The sequence below is a fragment of the Eptatretus burgeri genome, chromosome 3 (genome assembly GCF_056783735.1).
Source record: "Eptatretus burgeri isolate ZD-2024b chromosome 3, Ebu_testis_v1, whole genome shotgun sequence".
In the NCBI taxonomy this organism is placed as follows: Eukaryota; Metazoa; Chordata; class Myxini; order Myxiniformes; family Myxinidae; genus Eptatretus; species Eptatretus burgeri.
The window spans coordinates 11,783,026-11,805,525 of NC_140963.1; the positions used below are offsets into that span (position 1 = coordinate 11,783,026).

At 44.9% G+C, this 22,500-nt stretch overlaps 1 protein-coding gene across 1 annotated transcript in view; it reads left to right on the forward strand.

Moving 5' to 3' along the window:
• The window catches only part of LOC147029402 (alpha-catulin-like), a 471,136-nt gene that overhangs the window by 328,075 nt on the left and 120,561 nt on the right, over positions 1–22,500 (forward strand). Inside the window, exons 4-5 of the mRNA XM_085872117.1 lie at positions 17,374–17,460; positions 20,229–20,387. Coding sequence (XP_085728243.1) covers positions 17,374–17,460; positions 20,229–20,387 — 246 coding nt within the window. The remainder of the gene's footprint in view (positions 1–17,373; positions 17,461–20,228; positions 20,388–22,500) is intronic.

Below are 22,500 nucleotides of genomic sequence, written 5' to 3' on the forward strand. Positions count from 1 at the left end.
TCATCGAGGACATCCATGATTTCGCTGTAACCGTCTTCAAGAGCTCGGGTTGCATCAGAATGCGCCAACCAGCGAGTGTCGCTGAGGCGCTTTGGTACTTGCAGACCTTTCGCTTTCAGGACGTCAAATAATCTGGCGGAGCGCGACGTGGAAGCTGTAAAAAATACATACACTTGTTCCACGAATTCAAAGAATGCTGCTGCAGGTCTCCAGTATCCCACGGCCGACTGACCGACTAAGTTCAGTGAGTGCGTCACGCATGGCACAAATATTGCGAGAGGGTTCTCCTGTTTGATCATTCCCTGCATCCCGTTGTATCGGCCACTCATATTAGATGCGTTATCGTAAGATTGTCCTTGGCAGTTAGCAATGTCCAATCCAGTGGCTTTCAAAAAATCCAGTAATGCCGTCACTTGCTGGAGTCCATTGTGTCCTGTGTTGCTCAGAAAGGTCATGAAACGCTCCACTGGAGCCTCGTTCTCGATGTATTGTAGAATACCTGTGAGCTGGTCGATGTGGCTTATGTCAGGAGTGGAATTGACTGACACAGAGAAGTATTTTGCCTCTTTTCACACGTGCGACGATGTTATCCAGAACAGATTTTCCGATGATGGAGACTAACTCTTCACATGTCGTGGATGATAAGTAGCTGGTGTGGCCACTACCTTGGTTGGCATATTTCTGAATGTGCTGCGCCAAAAATGGATCATATTCCGCAAGTAATTCCATTAAACCAATGTAGTTACAATTCGTCCGTGACCCAACAATTTCATCCGATCCACGGAACGCCAGACCACGCTCAGCGAGAAACAATATCACGCTCACACTTCGTTTCAACACCTCCCTCCAATAGGACACAATCTCCCTCACCTGTTTGACGAATTCAGTGTCCACACGACCTGCGGATGTTGCTCTGTCTGACGAGCAGATGATATTCGCACAATGTACATGTGAACGCTCAGGCACCTCGATAGAACGACTGGCATTCTTCCAGTCATTGAATCCTTCCCCGCCCAGGGCAGTAGCGCCTCCAAAGAGCTTGAAAGCGATGTAGTACAGTTTTCCAGTTGATGTGGAAAAGCAAAGCCAGGACCTTTTCACGGACTCTCCGTTTTGTAGTCTACGGTTAAAAAGATTATTGGAGCAGCAGCGTTTCCTACCTTCAACGAACTGTATGGATGAATCAAAGGGACCAGTCGAATTCTGCAGGGGCTCCAAATCTCGTGATGCCCAGTAGTCAATCATATCTGACGATGGTCGCTCAGAAGGCCAACATCCAATGTCATTGGCAAAGCCAGGTCCACGATCAGTCAGTATATCTCGCGCTTCTTCATCTGATGCATGTTCTTCATCGGTGGAACCTTCCGAGATGTTGGGCATATCTTGACGCGGGGGTTGCGTTGCCAAATCCGCTTGTTCTGTCTCTGTTGGTGTTCCAGCCTCTGTCATGGATGAATCGCCTGTTTGTGCAGGAGTGAAAAACTCTGAGATTTTCTGGGTCTTGTAGACGACGGCCTTGTGTCTTTCATCTTTTTCCTTGGAACGTTTCCGCTTTTGAGCACCACTGTCATATTTCCGTGGAGCCCTGGATTTGTGCCTGTCGTCACCGAAGCCGCTCATTGTGGTTTCTCCAGCTGGTAGGTGCCGAGTAACCAAGATATTGTCAGAGTGCACGTGGGACGTACCAGAATCACGAACAACAGGTATGTTTCACACACCTGGAACATAGAAAGTCACCCCGTGTTACTGTGCTGTGCGTGCCAGTAAACAGGGTACTGACAGCGTACCCTGCCAGCCGCAGTTTCAGTGTGTACAATACTTCCCCTGCCAGCCGTGTGCTGTGCTGGCCTGGCCTAGTTTTACCAGATCGACTTTCACCTTTTCACCTCTCCTCTGGCTGGACCTCTGTATTCCCTCTGTGCTTGCTGGGCTCTGGCGGGCAGTGCCGTAGTTCGTTGGTCACACTCAACCATCCGAAGCATCGATGATCGATCCAAAAAAGAGATCCGAATGCGTGCCCCCAATGCCCGAGGCTTGCCCTGGGAATTTTTGACCACGTTGGATCCATTCCGTGGACCGTGGAAGAAACGGCTTGAAAAAGCCAAAGCTTGAAAAGGACCCTCACAATGACGGACAATTTTGAAAAGATATCCTTACAAAGAGTTTACAATCTTTATTCACCGACAATAAAACTTTAGAAGCACATTTTCAAGGGATTTTCAAAATGTCATCGAAATTGTGGGGGGCCCCAGGGCCATGGCCCCACCTGGCCACCCCTAAATCCAGTAGTGGGGTAGAGCATCACCTGTGGACAGGTGATTCTCATCCCACTTACAGGGGAATTCGCGCATTGTGTTCATCCAAGCCCATCCCACGGAGCACTGCAGTTAGAGCAGAGTGGAAGGCACTTGACAGAGGAGTCTGAAGTAAAGGCCCGCTGGGCCGGTCACTTTGAGCGGTTATACCAGGCTGATCCCCCAGCTGTCGAGTTGGACGTCAAGGGTGTTACAATCTCTGTTGCTGACCCTCCAATCAACTGTGGTCCTCCTTCGCTTGTGAAAACACGGGCTGCGGTGAACCGGTTGAAATGGGGTAAAGCTCCAGGGATCTGTGGCATCCATGCCGAACTTCTCAAGGCTGGTGGAAATGCTGCACTCGTGTCGTTACATGCAGTTTTGTGCTCGGCCTGGAACACAGGCATCATCCCAACTGATTGGAAGACGGGCCTTGTTGTCCCTCTCTGGAAAGGGAAGGGTGATCGCCAAGACTGCAACAACTACCGAGGGGTGACGCTGCTCTCGGTGCCGGGCAAGGTCTTTGCTCGGATAATTCTTGATAGGGTTCGCCACCATCTGCTTGAGCACCAGCGTCCAGAGCAGTCAGGCTTTTCACCAAAGAGGTCAACGATTGACCGTATCCTTGCTCTTCGTGTCCTCACCGAACGCAGACGAGAGTTTCGGCAGGGGCTGCTTGCAGCCTATGTTGATCTCTGTAAAGCGTTCGATTCAGTGAATCGGGATGTCCTCTGGAGGATTCTTGGTCATCGTGGGGTGCCACTAAAACTGATCGATCTGATGTCTGAACTCTACTCTGGTACTGAGAGTGCTGTGAAGTGTGGTGGTACCATCTCTGACTTATTTCCAGTTGTTACTGGAGTTCGTCAGGGGTGTGTACTGGCCCCCACACTTTTCAGCACTTGTATGGACTGGATTTTAGGGAGGATGTCGGAAAGATCAAGCTGCGGTGCATCGTTTGGGAATGTCAAGATCTCGGACCTTGATTTCGCAGATGATGCAGTCATCTTTGCGGAGACTTTAATTATCCTTTTGGGGGCCCACGAAGTGCTGAATGAGGAGTCGGAGCCGCTGGGATTACAGATTTCTTGGGTCAAAACTAAGATCCAGGCTTTCAATGACATCTTGGATGCTGCTGTCCTGTCTGTGCCTGTTTGTGGTTAGGATGTTGAGGTCATGGAGAGATTCACTTACCTTGGCAGTGAAATTCATGTCTCTGCTGGCTGTGACTCAGAGGTCAATAGACGTCTGGGTCGGGCCTGGGGAGTCGTGGATTCACTGGATCATGGGGTGTGGCGCTGCCGGTAGCTATGCGGGAGGACGAAAGTCCGAGTCTTCAGGTCCTTGGTGCTTCCAGTCTTGCTCTATGGATGCGAGACTTGGACTCTGACCAAGGATCTGAGACAGAGACTTAATTCCTTTGGTACTAGGTCTCTTCGGAGAATCCTTGGCTATCGCTGGTCAGATTTTGTGTCCAACGAGCGGTTGCTGAGAGAGACTCGGTTGAGATTTGTTACCTGCATAGTCCGTGGGCGTCAGTTGCAGCTGTATGGACATGTGGCTCGTTTTCCTGACGCTGATCCTGCTCACCAGATTCTCTCAGCGAGGGAGTCTCATGAGTGGAGGAGGCAAATGGGCTGACCACGTTCCTCGTGGTTGCAGCAGGTTGATCGGCATCTCAAGGAGATGGGGATGGGCCAGGCATCTGCCTGGGTGAAAGCCAGACGGAGGCCCCTGGAGTACCGGCGGAAAGTGGACGCAGTGATGCGCTGTTCTGGCACATGCTCCCATACCTGACCTTTTAAAAACGATAAATGTATAAACCGACGAGCATTGGGTGGCTTTGACACCAACTCTGGTTTCTGTGATTCGTCACCAATGAGTGACGGGCCTAATAACGATATTTCGCATGATATGTCAAAAATGTTATGGACAGATTCAGACAAAACTTGGTGGACATGTTGCCTGTGTGACAAGGACAAATCTATTCGATTTTCGTGAAGATCCGAATCCGGATTCGGACACGAGAATTTTTTTTTAATTACCTCCATCACCGAAGGTGAAGGAGGTTATGTTTTCACCCCCTTTCTGTCTGTTTTTGTTCAGGATATCTCAAAAAGTTGTGGATGGATTTGGATAAAATTTTGTGGACAGGTTGGGTGTGTGACAAGGATGAACTGATTAGATTTTGGTGAGAATCCGGATCCGAACACGAGAATTTTTAAAGTGATTCTTCACCATGGAGAGCTCGATCGAGCCAAAAACGATATAGTACTGTATAGCATGATATTTCAAAAATGTATTCGGCCTGATATGTTCTCGTGGATCAGGCATTGCGTGGTGGAGGTATACCGAGTGCCCTTCTAGTTTTTATAAGTGATTCTTCAGCATTGAGAAATGGGGCCAAAAACGATATATAGCACGATATCTCAAAAGATTGTGGATGGATGATAAAACTTAGTGTATGAGTTGGTTAGTTGGCAAGAACAAGCCAGTTTAATTTTGGTTCATGTCAGCATATCCGGCCTACCAGTGGGATACAAACCGTATGCTGTTCAGCCTGGCAGAGGTATGCGCTCTACCGAGTGTTGTGCAAGTTGCTAATGTTTTGACAAACGTGTTTATTGAATGATATTGTTGCCAGAACGTAGGTTAGAATTGATTGCTATAGACAGATTGTTCCTTCCTTTCTGAATTTTAACAGCGAGGAAATGAACGCCATAAAATATTTTTGCTGATCTGTATTATGACAATGCTTTGTCTGGCTTTAACCTTTATCTGAAAACGAGAGATTGTACAATGAAGGCAATGAATCTGAATTGGATGATTCAGCATATAATTGAGAGACATCTTTTCAATGTTTGGAATTAACATTCAGATGTTTGTCGACACATTCACATGATAATGCACAGTGTTTAGCCACCCAAACTCCTCCCCCTCCCTCCCAAACTTCATCCCACCCCCCCCACCCCTCCCCATGCAGTTCCTATTTTGCACCATGCTGGGAGAATTTATTACAGTGGTCTGTCCTACTGAGCCACTCAGACACACCGTAATGTATTCCTTATGTTCATTCCAGGAATCACACAGTGCATCTGAGAGGTGACAGCAGCATGGGGTTTGTCTACTTTGTGATGTTGTGTGCCCTGCACACCAAGTTAAATCGCAGAATCATTGAACGTGACAGTTTGCTTAGAAAGATAGATTATTGTTTCTATAAAAGGCTTTTAGCTTGTGAGGTTGTCATTCATTGACAAATATATTCAAATATGAAGCCAAAACTCTTGTTCTATGTAACTGGTAGTGCACAGACATTCTGTATTTTTATATTTTCACTGGTAGACGAGAGCTTTGCTGGAAAATCCGTATTTTCCTCCAGATGCTCGCATCGCATTGCAAGTGATTTCACAAACAAACATGCAATTCATCCCTGCAGTACTTCAACTTTTAAACTTTGACAACTTTTCTTTTCCATATCTAAAATATCTTTCAGTGCAGGAGACTGCATTTTGAAATGGAGTTCAAAAGGCAAGTAGGGGAAAGACGTTGTGTAATTCAAATTTCAATGGGTTTCATTAAAAGTTAGGGTTTCACTGAATAATATGAAGTGGTTCAAATGAATATTGGTGACCCCTTTGTGTTTGCTTATTGCATGGAGGTTTCTGGAATAACGACAAAAGTTTTCCATAACAATATTTATGAAACTAAAACGACTTTTTTTGGAGAGATTTTTGGATCAGAATCACACAGTGCATCTGAGAGGTGACAGCAGCATGAGGTTTCCAAGCTGGCCTCCAAAGCCAGTCGCCAACTTGGAATCCTGCGTTGGGCAAAGTCTTTCCTTGGCCCACCTGAGCTCCTGACCACATACAAAGCTTTCGCCTGCAGTCTGATGTAATACTGCTCTCCCCTCTGGGCTGGTGCTCCTGCCCCTCACCTTTCGTGGCTTCACGCTGCGGAAACCAAGGCATTGAGGATCATTTGTATCGCTCACGGTGAGGCTGAGTCTTTGGACCTCTCACTCTCTCACCGCAGGCAGGTCGGTGGTCTTTCTGTCTTCTATCATCTCCTCTTCAACCTCGCCCCCCCTCCCCCACCACGCTGTTTGCTATATGCCCCCCCCCCTCATTATTTCTGCAGGGTGCTTAAAGTTCACCAGCAACCCCTTCTGGTAAAACTACCAAAATCGAGAATCACTGCTCACCTTCACTCTTTCATTCCTCTTTTTTTCCCACCTTTGGAACAAACTCCCATACACTCTTCAATACCACTCTTCCCTCCAGGTCTTCAAAACAGCTGTTCACCACCATCTCTTATCTTCCCCCATCCAAAACCATGATCTTTTCTCGCCCTGTTAATCCACCCCAAACCCACCTCCTTCAACTTCCCTGCTTCCCTCCCTGAAAGTCCCTGCCGTGTAAGGACCTGTGGTATCCATCTTGTTTACCCTGTGTTCCACGCCCCATGCCTCTCTCTCCCTTCCACAGATCTCTTGATGTCTCTGTTCCCCACTATTTTGTCCTTCCCTCTCCCGCCCCACTTGTCTCCTGCTCCCCTTGTTCTATGTTCTGTGTGTTTGCTCTCACTCGAGCCTCAACAGTGCATACAAAAAAAATCAAGGATTGAAATGATCTGCTTTGTCAAACCCTACATAACGAGAGTTAATTGAACACGTTACTCTGCCCATTGTTAAGCATATGCTTAAATTGAAATAACATAACAATGTTAAATATCGTGTAAAAAATTCCGGAAGTTTAGCGCTATTTTTATTTACGTATTTTTTGAGTACCTTGTCGAGGCTCGTATGAGAGCAAACACACAACGCACAGCAAGGGGGGCAAGAGACAAGAGGAGCGGGAGAGGGAAGGACAAAACAGTGGGGGAACAGAGACATTAAGAGATCTGTGGAAGGGAGAGGGATGGGGCGGAGAACACGGGGTATACAAAATGGACATTACAGGGACTTTCAGAAAGGAAAGCAGGAAATTTGAAGGAGGTGGGTTTGGGGTGGATTCTCGGGGGAAGAAAAGATCGAGGATTTGTTTGGGGGACGATAAGAGGTAGTGGTGAACAGCTGTTTTGAAGACCTGGAGGGAAGAATGAGATTGAACAGAGGGAGGGAGTTTATTCCAGAGGTGGGAAAAAAGAGGAATGAAAGAGTGAAGGTGAGCAGTGATTCGTGATTTTGGTCATCTTTCCAGTTGTTGGCGGACCTTGAGTGCCCTGTGGAAATATGGTGGGGACAAATCGCAGACAGAGCAGGGGGGGGGGAGACCAGAGAGGAGACGGTAGAAGACAGAAAGACAACCGACCTGCCTGCGGTGAGATAGTGAGAGGCCCAAAGACTCAGCCTCATCGCAGGAGATCCCATTGATCCTAAATGCCTTGGTTTCCACAGCGTGAAGCCGAGAAAGGTGAGAGGCGTGAGCACCAGCCCAGAGAGGAGAGCAGTCCTCATCAGGCTGCGGGCAAAAGCTTTTTATGTGGTCAGGATCTCAGGTGGGCCGAGGAAGTACTTTGCACGATGGAGGATGCCCAGTCAGCGAATGGCTTTGGAGGCCATGTTGCAAATGTGGCTTTCCCAGGAAAGATCATGGCAGATTGTGAGACCCAGAAGCTTGAATGAAAGGTCTTCTTCCAGAGGATTGTTGAGAAAGTATATGGGGGGGGGGGGTTCCAAACGGTTCTTTCGGAGAGACATCATGAGAGTGTGAGATTTGTCAGGATTGAAAGACATGCTCCATGTGTTTAACCAGTTTGTGATTTTACCCAGATCTGCAGAGATGGAAGAAGCTGCTGCTTGTCGGTCTGAGGTATGACAGGTGGTAGGGCAGAGGGTGGAGTCATCAGCAAATATTTAAAGAGGATTTTCCAGAGTTGGAGAGATCATTGATGAAAACCAGAAAAACAGGGCCCAGAATGCTACCTTGAGGAACTCCAGCCTGGACAGGAAGGGGGATGAGAGAACTCCATTTAGGGCCACACGTTCACTGTGAGAGGCGAGGAAGTCAGCGAGCCATGAGTGGAGTTGGCCTTCGATACCATAGGAAGAGAGTTTGCTGAGCAGGGCAGGGTGCCAGACAGTGTCAAAAGCACATGATATGTCTAGGGATATGGCTCTGATTTCATGCCTGGCATTGGTGGTGGTCGTATGGCAGCTTAGCTGCCGGGTTTGCTTTCATTTCTTGAAGCGCGACTGTGTCGCTGATGCAGTGCCCTTCGACCAGTACACACACTGGAACTCTACTCATTTTGCCGACCTCGGAAGGATCACTGGCTAAGTCAACCCCCTGGTGTATTAATTCAGCGGTTGACGGGGCTTGAACTCAGGACCCTAGGATCCCAAGCTGCCACCCTAACCACTAAGCCAACACCAGGCTATAGGACAAATGAAGACAAGAGGGGATAAATCTCTGCATGAGATAGAGCAAGTTTCTTTGAAAGAATTCCCAGGATGAGTTGATGTTTGAGAAAGTAGTGATGGGAGACCAGTCTAAAAACTTGATGGCTGTTTGAAGTCCTTACCAGTCAGCCTGAGTGAAATGCCAGACTCGCTGGTGCTGAGGTTGTTCTCCAATAACAGCCAGAGAGATGTTTACTTTGACAAGGATGTGGTCAGATGAATTGATTGGAGCGGAGGAAGAACAGCAGATATTCTCAGGGAAATTGGTCAAATTCAGATCCAGAAGAGATGGAGTTCCATTGGTTGAGATCCCGGTTGGGAAGTTGACTGATTGAGTCAGTCCCAATGAGTCGCAGAAGTCTTTTGCTGAAGAGCCATGGCAGGTGAGGGAGGTACCCACACCCAGCCAACTGGCATGATGATAATTGAAGTCACCACATATGAGGAAGAGAGAGAGAGAGAGTTGGGATGAGAGGATAGATGTTGGTCCATGTTTTCGGGTCGTGAGGTGTAAATGGAGTCATCATTGTTTGGTGGACGGTACAGCACACATATAAATATGAGGTGTGAGTGGAGGGGAAGCCGTAGCCAGAGGTATTCCTGTGGGTGTGGGGGAGTGAGGGCAGTACACGGAGAGTGAGGAATAGAGTTTTTGATGAAGAGAGCAACTCTTCCACCAGGACGAGTCTCAGGTCTGTCATTCCGGAGGATGGAGTAACCAGGGAGAGATACTTGGGAGTCAGAGACATCTTGAAGGACGATCGTTTCTGTTAAGCAGATTATGCCTGGTTTATCAGTGGCAACCTGAATGAAAAGATCGGTCAGGTTTGAGCGAAGGCCCCGGGTGTTTGAGGTCCACACTGTTAAGAAAGATGGAGGGGAGGAGGCTTTGGGTGCAGGGGATGGGAGGGGAAGGATAGGACGAGGGAGGAGTTAGTGAGAGATGTTGACAGTGTGTGGGGGATTCCAGAAGAGCTCGGGGAGAGGGCTGGATGAGGAACAGAAAAGACTCAACAGTGATGGGATGAGGCACATTGGGGAGTCATAAGAGAGTGGGGCAGAGGGAAGTTGAAGATTGGAGGAGGTGGAGGGATGAGATGGAAGAAAGAGAGCAGAGGAAGGAGGCAGCTTTCTGGATGTGAGGGGGGGGGCAACTTTGAGAGGGGAGATTGGAGGAAGAAGGGTGAGAGGGGAGTGTTGATGAAGAAGGGTGAGGGGGGAGTGTTGAGGGAGAAGGGAGAGGGGGAGTTTTTGAGAAAGGTGAGAGGGAAGCTTGGAGTGGGAGGGGAGATTGGATGAAGAAGGGTGAGAGGGGAGTGTTGAGGGAGAAGGGTGAGGGGGGAGTTTTTGAGAAAGGTGAGAGGGAAGCTTGGAGTGGGAGGGGAGACGATGAGAGCAGGGATTGCCAAGGGGCAGGAGGGTGATGGGAGAGGGGGAGGATGAGACTTGGCAGTGGTAAGGTGAAGAAGAGAGCAGGCATGGGGAGGTACAATATTTGAGGGGTTGGGAAGAGGGGGAGGTGTGAGAGGGAAGAAAGAGAATGTTTGAAATGTTGCGTGTACTGATAGAGAGAGTGAGATATCTGCTATGTTATAATGGAGCCCACAGATGCTAGAACACCACACACTTTGGGACAACAGTGGAGTAGCTGATACTGAAGCAGAAGACAGTGAAGAGGCGCCAAGAGCAGAGGTTGGATGAGGGGCAAGATGGGAGGGTTTATAACACCTGAGGAGTTAGGAGAATGTAGATTTAAGGAGGCGAGGTGAATTGCCACTGAATTTGGAAAAAAGGGATGATTGATGGAACACGAACATGCATTGCAAACTGGAATTAAAAAATGTTTTTAAGTCAGAGATGCGATTAAATATATTACATGAGGGATGCAATCAAGGAGAATTAAGAGAATGGAGAAAAGAGACGTTGTAACAGTGGGATGTTTTCGACAAGGGATGAAGGAAAGGTCCAATTGAAAACATTATTTCACAGAAGAAGAAAAGTGCATTATGATACAACATAGGGAATGAAATGTGTGAAAGAGGAAATGAAACATTTTAAGATAATTCTTATTTTGATAAAAACCAGGTGAGGTCGTGTAGATGAAGGAAAGGTTGAAGAAAAAAATCGTGAAGGTGTATGGTGAATGTCAGTCAGCAAAAGTAGAAGAAAGATGGTAGATCAGCAGAAGGAGGAATAAGAGAGTCAGTACAGGAAGTCACGTGGTGATGTGGGGTATAAGGCGAGGAGGAAAAGGTTTTTTGTTGTTGTATTTTATATTTTAAGGCATAAAACAGAGAGTATAATTGAGAGGGACAGAAGGAAGGTGGAGGGAAAAGTGGAGAAAATACAATAAACACGATCATGCACACAAACAGGAGGAAGGTGAGGCCTCAAGGAAACCCGATTATGAAAATACGATGAAAACTCAACAATTAGCTCAAGTTTTAACACACGACTGAACTAGGAACACACAGTAAACACAGAGATAACAAAATAACAGTAAAAACACGACAAAAATGACCGGAAAACTTATTTTTGAGAATGTCGGCAGAGACCTCAAAGAGGAACCGCCACCGTTGCTCAAGAACCAGAACTGGAATTGATCAATGCCTGTCTGACCTACAGGAAAGTTGGACAGAACTTTGGAGTCGGGATCAATGCCTGTCTGAACCACGGAGGGGCACGCATCGAGAACGTCAATTATCACAATTTTGCGTAAATTTTGCGATGCATAAATTTGCATTGAGAACGTCAGACCTTGGGCTCTCAGCTCCCGCAGTGACTTACTGCAATAGCAATCGGTGATAGAAAATACCCATGTCATAAGCTTTCAAGAAATGTTTGGTTCACGTTCCTGGGGTTTCTGGGGTTTTTTTTGTAAATAAACATTTAAAGTTACATCACTCTTTTTGAAACATCCTGATCTCTCAATGGTGAAGAAAAAGAAAATCACTTTAAAAGTTAACCAACTCTCGTATCCAGATCTGGATCTTCACCAAAATTGAATCAATTCGTCCTTGTCACACGCCCAACCTGTTCACAAAATTTCATCCAAATCTGTCCACAACTTTTTGGGATATCCTGCACACAAACAAACAAACAAACAAACAAACAGACAGAAAGGGGTGAAAATGTAGCCTCCTTCCACTTTCAGTGGTGGAGGTAACAAAGAACAACTAAACAATATATTTGTGAACAATATCAATTGCAATTATAAATACCATTGTAACAGTATATGCGACTGTCTTTTCAGGAATTCCTTCATTGCTGCATTCTATAATAGTGCCATATCCACGTATGATGACATAAGCTGACTAATATCCACCACTTGGTGATTCTGCCTGCAATTAATCTTTGGAACAGACCACCCCTTCCTCCCCCCACCTCCACTCCCCTCCCACAACCCCAATCCACCACTTTCCATTCTGTCACCCATCCACTCATGTGTGACGTCTTTGTCTCCCTTTTCCCCTCTGATCCTCTGTCGGTCTGTGAAACTGCTGCCCCCTGTTGTTTAGCTCCTCCCATGACCAAGATTTCTCGATTAAAAAAAAAAAAATTAAATATACCTTACAACATCCCTGGGTTCTTGTAATTTACTTTGGAATCTGAAATTACAAGAGTTACGAACCGTATTCGCATTTCTTGGACCTGTTTCAAATTTTCCATTGGAGATCTGCAATGCAGCGTTCCATTCGTATCTTACTGTCCTGCATTATCAAGTCAAGGGGTATAGATCACTATTGTTGCAATAGATTTATCAAAGGTGCAGTCAGTATCGTTGTGTGATGTCAGGCAATTTTCTGAATTTTTATTATGAATGAATGCCTATAATCATTTATGTCCATTAACTGAAGGAAAAAAATAACATTTAATCTTTCTTTGTTTGAACTTGTCCACATTATTGTACTGACATGGCATATAAATCAACATAACAGCACTTTATAGGGGGAAGTTCGTCAGGAAGTTCAGCTAATTGCTGTTGATTGACAACTCAATAATGGATGAGCTAATGATCAAGATTGAGGTAGATACTTCTTACCTGATTGGTGGAGTTGAGGTCCAATGCCTGTCAGATGCAATCAACGACCTGATAGTTGCTAACGTTGCCGGAGCTGTGGCACGAGACACTGGACGCAGCGTGCCAAGAGGTAGGCGTGGTGACCACTTTAGATATAGGCACAGAGGGTAAGTTTTCTCCTTTTTTGATGTTACCCGAACCCAGATGTCGAAGAGGATTTCAAGGTGGGAGAGTTCAAACTGCAGGAAGATGTCGAGGCAGGAGTTGTATCCTGAGCTGTCTAGACAACCGTACATTCTTCGATGTAGTGAGTGCTGCTGTTGTGGGGCTCATTGAAGCGACCATGGAGGGCATGATCGATTATGAGAACCTGTTGTATATCAGCACCTTCAATTCCAAGGAAAGGGTGGCAGGTGTTAGGTTTGGTCAGAATCATGTGCTCAAATCCAGGAACTAAGATTCATGGTCAATGAGTATCAAGCTTTGTGTACACACGGCCTTAATCATGGTAACCTGACTACAAGTGGACCTGTTCCATCAAAACTGTTCACAATTCAATACGCTGATAGGGAGTCATTTAGTTCAGAGCAAACAAGAGATGTTGGAGAAGGGGTCAATTCAGTAGTTTAATGAACCATACACATCACCATTGGTGATAGTTCACTTAAAAAAAAAACAATGGGACAAACCTCATTCGTGTTGACTTCAAGAAACTTAAGATTCATGTATGTGAACAGACCCAGTGGTGACAGTCATTGGACTATTCCAGAAGCTCATTGGGGATGTTTTTGTTTTTTATTACGGAGGTTTATCTGTAAGGCTCTGAACCAGAATTCTTTGGCTGTGCTGTCATAATGGTGGTGTGCGGCTCAGCTCATGGTTTCTTTGGTGAAACGTAGCATGATTTTCGCTCCTTCTGACATATCCCCAGCATACAGGACGTCGATTCACTTTCTTGCAAGAGCCCCAATTGTTTGGTAGAAACCGCACAGAGCACAGCCTTGATAACATCCCACTCTCAGCACCGGCTCTGGATGGTTGAACTCATGTGTCTCAAACATTAATTGCATTAAGGATAAGATCAAGTGAACAGAGACAAATTTATGTGAGGCACTGGCTTCAAAACACATGGCCATTGAATAATATAGCAAATGCACATTCACAGAAAATGGGTTGCATAAGGCAGGTGGTTCCAACTTGTAGATAATACACGATGTCGATTTTTAGTCCGCGCATGCGAAGCGAAAAGCGGGGTTAAGAAATTGGTTCACGTCTCTCCATCTGTCCACAAATATCAGTTTATTCTCAGGAAACAAATTATTTAAATTGAATGTTATATTTTGAACGTGAATCGGGAAACAAACTTGCCATTTAACAGTGCTTTGGCACTGAATTTGTCTCGATCACACATGCCCAGAGAGGAGTGAGATAATAATATTTTACTTTGCCTGTCGAGAAACAAAATTGAACATCATTCCAAAGAGGAGACTGACTGTTCTTAAAGACGTCATAAAGGACACGTACAACATGCAAGAATAACGAATGTATGTGTTAGATAGGGTGGTGCAAAAGATGCTGCATCAATGGCGGCAAATTCCGGAATTAATTTATTTGTACGACTTTTCCAATCTCTATTTCATTCAAATTGAATTGTATACTTGAATAGTGTAGAACACAAATCACCTTCTTGTCGCTTTCAAGAACCTCCAGTTTTGCAGCGCTTGGACATATTGTTACGGTTCTGCAAAACCGCATACCTCCAAGACAATGGCACACAACATACAGAGATCCCAAGGCAGTTATTTCAATAGTATGTGCATTAGTTGGTCCTTTCCATATGTCTAGTGGGTAAATAGAAAGATGCGTTGCGTGGGACTCTTTCAGTTCGACCTCTTCAACCTTCAATCTTTGCATTCTTCCACCCCCTTTATCTCACACGAAACATGCAAGCAGACATGCAAATCCATAAAGATGGAAACAATAGGATCCAAGTGAGCAGCACAGCGAGTGGCGGCTATGCATTTGTGCACCAACTTTCCATTCAAAACTGCGCACCAATTTCCAATTGCCATTTCACCCCAGACCTTCATTCTGCTCACCATACTATATCATGCTCACCACAACCACTTCATACGACGATGACTAAAAAATCCCCACAACAACCCACGCTTACATTTTCCATTGCAAACACGACCATTATTCGCAACTTCATTCCAAGGAACTTCAACCTCTTCCCATACAATGCCACGTTACATTCGTACCTCATTTCAAATGCCACAATGTGCTCCAACTACTCTACACCCGCCGCAGCTGCCGCATATTCATCGAACACTCACCACAGCCTAGAGGGACGCTGAGGAGACAAATGTCGGGTTATTTGGGGGCATAACTTGAAGCGCGAATGTGCGCTGGAACTCGTTTAGGGACCTATGGGTAGCGCAGGGATTTCATTAAAATGCTACGTTTGAATTGAGGTCAGCGCATGTTCAGGTCCAGAAAGCGCCTCCAAAAACCATGGCCCCATGTATCCGTCAGAGCTGTAACACGTGACCCTGTCGGCGAGCGACTGAGCCAGATTTCAGGTTTGGGACCTGGTGGGGCGTGGCTTCAACCACTATGGACCAATAAGGAAGCTCAATTTCCCGAAGAGCCTCTTTTGATTCAATGTTTGGCTCCTCCCCTCACCCGTGGCTCATAAAAGGAGAGAATGAGGCTCATTTTGGAGAGTATCACGGGACAGAGCTGAGCAGAATCACCAGGGGACAGAACGATAAGAGGACAGACATCTTTCACACATCTTTCTCTACCATCTATCTATTGTCAACTGTGGACGCAAAAGAGCAATCAACGTGGGCAAGCCTGACCAACTGTTCTTTTCAGAGCAAAACCAAGAGCAAACTCAAGAGTGAACCAAACTGACCTGCACCTCACATTCTTCCTCTTACACCACACCGTACCTCACGTTGCAATACACTTGCACCTCTCAAACACACCCTCGAGACACCCTCAGTGTTTCTCCCTCCTCCACTTTCCTTAAGCGTTCTGGGTTGCGTCGGTCTGCCGGCTACGCCAGGCATTGAGAAGTCATTAATCCTCAACTGCTTCTATCTCTCTTGGCTTTCTCTACTTTTCCTCGGGTTTGTGTGCATGTGATGGCACCTGTCGTAGCATAAGTTAAGACTGTATAAGAAAGAATATTCGGGATAACTCTGCACTGTCTTCTTTTGTAAATATTGTTTGCCTTTTGCCGCACCTCACAATTTCCTTGCTGTATACTTGCAATCAATCCTATTACTGTGCCATATAACTTTCCTCACTCTTTGTTTAAATAAATGTGCTTGTTAGAAATGTATGCAGCTCATTTTTGTCTTTTCTTCCATTGGTCTGGCATGGTCCGCACCATAGCTTAGCCAGGACATTATTCCCCAATAATCTGTTAATTATCGCGTGCGTACTTGGCAGCTCCGCTCGGCTGCACTTGAACCGGTAAGTGACTCAAGTAACACAAGTATGTACCGAGGGTGTTATTCCCTGATAAGGAGATCATGCGTTCTTTGGTAAACGGTTGTCAGACAGAGGACCCTAGGTCACGTGGTCAAGTTATTGGCATTTGTGGTCGATTAATTAGCGATCTGCCGCGACACAAAGTTATTTGTATGCGACAGCCTGCAATTTCCGGTGAGTCTGGAGAGGAACCCAAGACAGCCCCTCCCTCATGGCTCTCCCTCGATGCCAGGTCCAAAACAATATTAAATAAGGGTGGTGTATAAGCAGAAGCTGAACTTTCAGAATTTCTTTTTAATAATCTTTAAAATCATTATTTTATTTCAATTGAGGTATATACTGCAACACTGTGCGGGGTAATGTGTTCTATGAACTCTCCAGTTACCTTCTCCGCCAAAGGTCCCTCCTTCGTATGCATCACAACGCTGCGGGTCCAGTAATCTGGTACTCATTTCACCGACCTCTGAAGGATGACAGGCTGAGTCAACCCCACCTGGTGTAAGTTCAATCATCGACAGGGGCTCAAACTCAGGACCCTATGCCTAAGATCCCAAGCCAGCCACCCTAACCGCAAAGCCAACACCAGACTTGCCACTGAAGGTGGAATGATAGATGGCATGATATTTCAAAAAATCTTTGGGCCCGAAATGTTCTGCTGTATAACGTTTGCGTGTTGGAGGTATGCGCTCTACCGAGTGTCCTTTAGTCATAAATGTTGCTTGTTATTAAAAACAAAAAAAACAAACATAAACAGGCTGTTTTGCTTGCAATCATTATCTACATCATAAAGCAGGAGGTTGATGTGTGATCAAAGTTAATTTATTGCTTTATTTTTTTCAATACAACTCTGTCGGCGTGTTTGGCTTGAAATCTTTTTTTTTTACAAGGCGTACACACTGTGCAGCAAGTTTTTTTTTTTTTTTTTTTTTTAAAGTATAATTATGGTAACAACGAAAGAAAAAAAAAGATTTCCCCCCACTGAATGCAATTTGTCACATTACGCTTTTGTCTCCATTGTTCTGCTTTCTTGCATATTGAAGGATAATCCAATAACTAATGTAACATTGTTGTGCTTGACGTGCCAATTAATGTTGCATCATTTATATTGTTGTTGAAAATGTAATCCTGGAAATGTGGGTGTGCTCACACAGTCAGCAAATTGGACTCCAGAAGTCAGCAAGAAGATGGACGTAGCCTTGGCTTCTTCAAGCCAGTGTATGGAGGAGATCTTGAAAGAGGTATTTTCTCTTCCTTATCACAACAATTTTTTTGTGTTTTTTTTAATGTGCGGGGTCAGGAGGATTGCGGGAGTGAAGAGGGTCGATAGAAGGAGGATGGATGGACTGAGGGAGGAGATCGATGCATAGATGAGCTTGACGGGGAGATTTCTAAAAAGCCGGCTGAAGTGGACTGGACACTTGGTGCGGATGGAGGAAGAGAAAATGGCAAATGAGAGTGGATAGGTTGAGGGAGAAAGGTAGGGAGAAAAGATGTCGACCAAGGTTGAGATGGGAATATTTGTCAGGATGGATATCAATAAGGTGGGGTGGTTGGAGAGTCGAGAGAGATAGTTGAGGTCAGGGGGAAATGGAGGAGTATTGTGATCGAGGCAAGGCAGAAGCTTGTACGTCCTGGCTTCTTCAAGCCAGTGTATGGAGGAGATCTTGAAAGAGGTATTTTCTCTTCCTTATCACAACAATTTTTTTGTGTTTTTTTTTTAATGTGCGGGGTCAGGAGGATTGCGGGAGTGAAGAGGGTCGATAGAAGGAGGATGGATGGACTGAGGGAGGAGATCGATGCATAGATGAGCTTGACGGGGAGATTTCTAAAAAGCCGGCTGAAGTGGACTGGACACTTGGTGCGGATGGAGGAAGAGAAAATGGCAAATGAGAGTGGATAGGTTGAGGGAGAAAGGTAGGGAGAAAAGATGTCGACCAAGGTTGAGATGGGAATATTTGTCAGGATGGATATCAATAAGGTGGGGTGGTTGGAGAGTCGAGAGAGATAGTTGAGGTCAGGGGGAAATGGAGGAGTATTGTGATCGAGGCAAGGCAGAAGCTTGGTACTGTTTGGCCTCACCCCTTATAATGGGATGATTAGAAGAAGTGTGGGCTGTCCCTTTTAAACTTAACTTGATTAATGTTGGACATACTACACTAAATCTATTTCTGAAATGAATTGCATTGAAATGAATATGGTGATTATTATAATATGCCTTTCAATGTAATTTTGCTACCCCAAGTTGAATATTTACAATCGTCTGCTTTCAATGTATGTCGATTCTTACATTTTGGAAATATTTTTCCATTTCTTATTCCACAATATTATTCTTCCCACGTCATATGGAGGAACATTTTCTTGCAGTGGATGAGCATGTTGGAAAAGCTTCAGGCTTAATGTTGTTCACATTGAAGTCTTGGATCAGTGAATTAGGTATAAAGGGGTGGGATGAGTTATTAACCTAACTCGATGTGAATATTGTTCACACTTAAATACGTTGCCAATACATTGTATATAAAAGTTTTGTGTATCTAACGTGACATCTAACGCGGGTGGAGGGTTGACATCTAATGTGGACGGAGGCATATCTATCAACACATTCGCATCAATTTCGATTTTCTCGTTCTTCACATTGTCAAAGGCTCATGGAGGATCTGCAACACCAACGAAGGACACACGTGCAGACAAATACTTGACATCAGACAAACACAGCAAAGTGATGCAACTTCCAAGGGCATTCCAGGTACTGGTGATGTCATCCTTGATGTCGCTTTTCTTTCGGCGGTCAGCAGGTTAATTAAGGACAAATTTCCTCCTCCCCATGGATGTTAACTCTTATGGTTTGTCTGTGTTCTATCCTCTAAATGCTGAGTTTCAATCAAGGGAGGAGCACATACCATTTTAAAGGTTTTTTGGTAGGACGTGACCAGGGTCACAATCGAACCACTGACGACCCAAGCTCAAAGGGTATGCTTTAACCATTATACCACTGAGTCTTGTAATAGAAGGGAAAATAACAAAGAAGAAAGAGATACGGACAAAGGCCTTCTGAATTTTTAAGGAATAACTTGCAGTCATGGAGTATGTGCAGTCTTCAGCTGTCTTTGGATGAAGAGGCCGAGAAGTTCAAAATACTGAACCTCTTCCAGTGACTGACCCTGGAAATAGAAAGGTTGTTTCGTTTGATGATCATACTGGAGCAACGCGGTGAGACAGTGTCTTGCCATGATTGAATGACATGTTCCATTTGTCAGACCAGCGTCTTATCAATTCCACATCCATTATGTACCGTGTGATGTTTGCTGTCTGATACAGTGGTGTTGGTTGTGCCAACATGCCCAAAGGGGATTTTACTTTCTTTAGAGTTTGGGTTGTTTATTCTTTATTTACTTAACTCTTTTTTTTTTTTGTTTTTGGTGCGTTTGATGCTTTTGCGATTATTAATATTTCATTATTTTAAAATGAAAGATAGCACAATGGCTATAAACTGTCACATCAGTGTTTCACAGGCAGGGTGATTCATCAATGTGTGAGCTGTCACTCGGATGGACGTTAAACTGGACGTCCCATCTGCTGACATTAGTTGGTGGGCGTTAAAGATCCCACGGTGTCCTTCGTGAAGAGTAGGCAAGCTATTGCCGGCACCCTGAACAAATTACAAATTCCTGTCCGAAACCAACAGAGGGCATTGCATCAGCGGCACAGCTGCACCCTCAGTCAATAACGCTACCCCACAGCCTTGTGCTGCATATAAACGAAGAAGAATCACATGTCAGAAGACGTTAACATTTTTCACTTCGATTGATTTTTAAAGTTTACTTCCGTAATCCAATCATTTGTGGAACCACTGCATTTCTTTGTAAGTACTTTATAAGGTAAGCGTTGAACAACATCCATATTGGAGTATTTCATGAAGCATACACAATGCCCATTTATTTTATTTGTTTAATGCTTGGTCTTTTCAATGACTGATCATTTAACGATTGTCACCTGGTTGTTTCTTCAGCTACTGATCACTGCAACAGAGCAAACCTCTGAGCTTTTAGCAGCACATGGTGAGAATGGACTTCTGCGCCAATTGAAGGCATCTGCAATTGACGGAGATTTGGAGGCCTGCTCGGAGATTTCGGCGCGGCTGCTTGAGCTTGGTGATCAGCTCGTGGAGGTTTGTTTGAAAGGACAAAGGCAGGAGAATCAGCAATGTTAAACGATGTGTTTTGAGGGTGTAGAAAATAATATTAAAATATTATAAGATGTTTTTAAAGAAAACGATTTAAAATCAACTTTATCAATAATTATATTGCTGTAACTAGAACGATACTCAGTATAACGCATACCCTCTGCCAGACTGAACAAGTTATGTTTTGTATCCCACTGATAGGCCGAATCTAGATCCGTACCTTCACCAAAATCGAATTGGCCTGTTCTTGTCACCTGTCCAACTCGTACACAAAGTTTTGTCATAACTCGTGCACAACTTTTTGAAATATGATGCTATACATCATTTTGGCCCATTATCTCAATGGTGAAGAATTACTTTAATAATTTAAAAATTCAAAAAAATTCTCGTATCCAGATCCAGATCTGGATCTTCACCAAAATCCCATCAATCTGTCCTTGTCACACACTCGAGCAGTCCACCAAGTTTCATCGGAATCCATCCATAACTTTTTGAGATATCCTATTCACCAGCAGACAGACAGGGGTGAAAACATAAGAGCAGTCCACCAAGTTTCATCGGAATCCATCCATAACTTTTTGAGATATCCTATTCACCAGCAGACAGACAGGGGTGAAAACATAACCTTCGTCCACATTCGGTGGCAGAGTTATATTAATAACAAAAAAATAATAATACCCATGCAAACAGGACCATAACATTTTTTTTTGTCAAAACCTTCACATTTCGTGGTCTAAAGAAAGCAATTATTGCGAATTTTGGAACATTACGGTGCTAGGCAATTGTGCCAGTATGTGGCATCGCACAAGCACTCTTGAGTCGAGTGACACTTTCCTTACGTCACGTTTCGATAACTACGGTACATGAAACCATTCTGTCTATCTTGAAAGATAATTACACTGCTTGAAGAATGCGAACACCACATGGTATCAAAATTTTGAATGCAAACCGATTTGTGCATTCAATGAGGAGGGGGAGAGGAGATTGGGACGAATGGGACCATACTCTGTGCAGAGCGTTGGTGCTGCTCAAGCAGTCTCCTTGGCTATTCGCCACTCCGACACAATATACCAGCATGCTGGCACTCATCTTGCCGACCTCGGAAGGATGACAGGCCGAGGTAACCCCACCTGGTATTAATTCAACAGCTGAGCAGGATTTGAAATCAAGACCATAGGATCCAAAGCCCGCCACCCTAACCATAAAGCCAACACCAGGCAATGCATTCAATGAGGTCACTTCAAATTACAAAAAAGCAAGAAAGGTAACATATCTTTTATGTGTTTGACTGTCGTAAATAACGATCGTATTTGAAGAAGAGAGGCCTGTTATTTACATTGTGACGAGGGAGATGGAGGAATTGTATTTATAGGTTGATATCAGTGTAATAAACCTGGTGTTGGCGTAGTGGTTAGGGTAGCGGCTTGGGATCCAAAAGGTCCTGAGTTCAAGCCCCGTTGGCCGCTTGAATTAATACACACCAGGAGGTTGACTCAGCCTGTCATCCTTCCGAGGTCAGCGAAGTGAGTACGAGTGCACTGGGCCCGGTGTATGCCCCGGTTAGAATAGTTGTACCATATCCCTGTGTCATAAGAGGCGACCAGCGTTGCGTCAGGAAGGGCATCCGGCGTAAAACCTGTGCCAAATCATTATGCAGATCATAACGGATGATCCTCTGTGGCGATCCTTAACGGGAGCAGCCGAAAGAAGAAGAAGATATCGATGTAATAAACCTCTGCCTGTCCAGAAGTGAAGTTACCATGTCATTTTAGTTCATCTTTCTTCCCTTCATTGTAATTCATATCTCAACTAGAACAGCACTTGGTACAGCGTATATACCTCCGCCAGGCTGAGCAGGTTGTTTTGTATCCCACTGATAGGCCGGATCTACATCCGTACCTGAATCAAAATCTAATCGGTTTGTTCTCATCACCTACCCAACTCATCCACCAAGTTTTGTCATAACCCATCCACAATATTTTGAGATATCAAGCTGGATATTGTTTTTGGCCATATCTCGCAATGGTGAAGAATCACTTTCAAAATTCTAGTTCTGGATTCAGATCTCGATCTTCATCAAAATCGAAACAATTCGTCC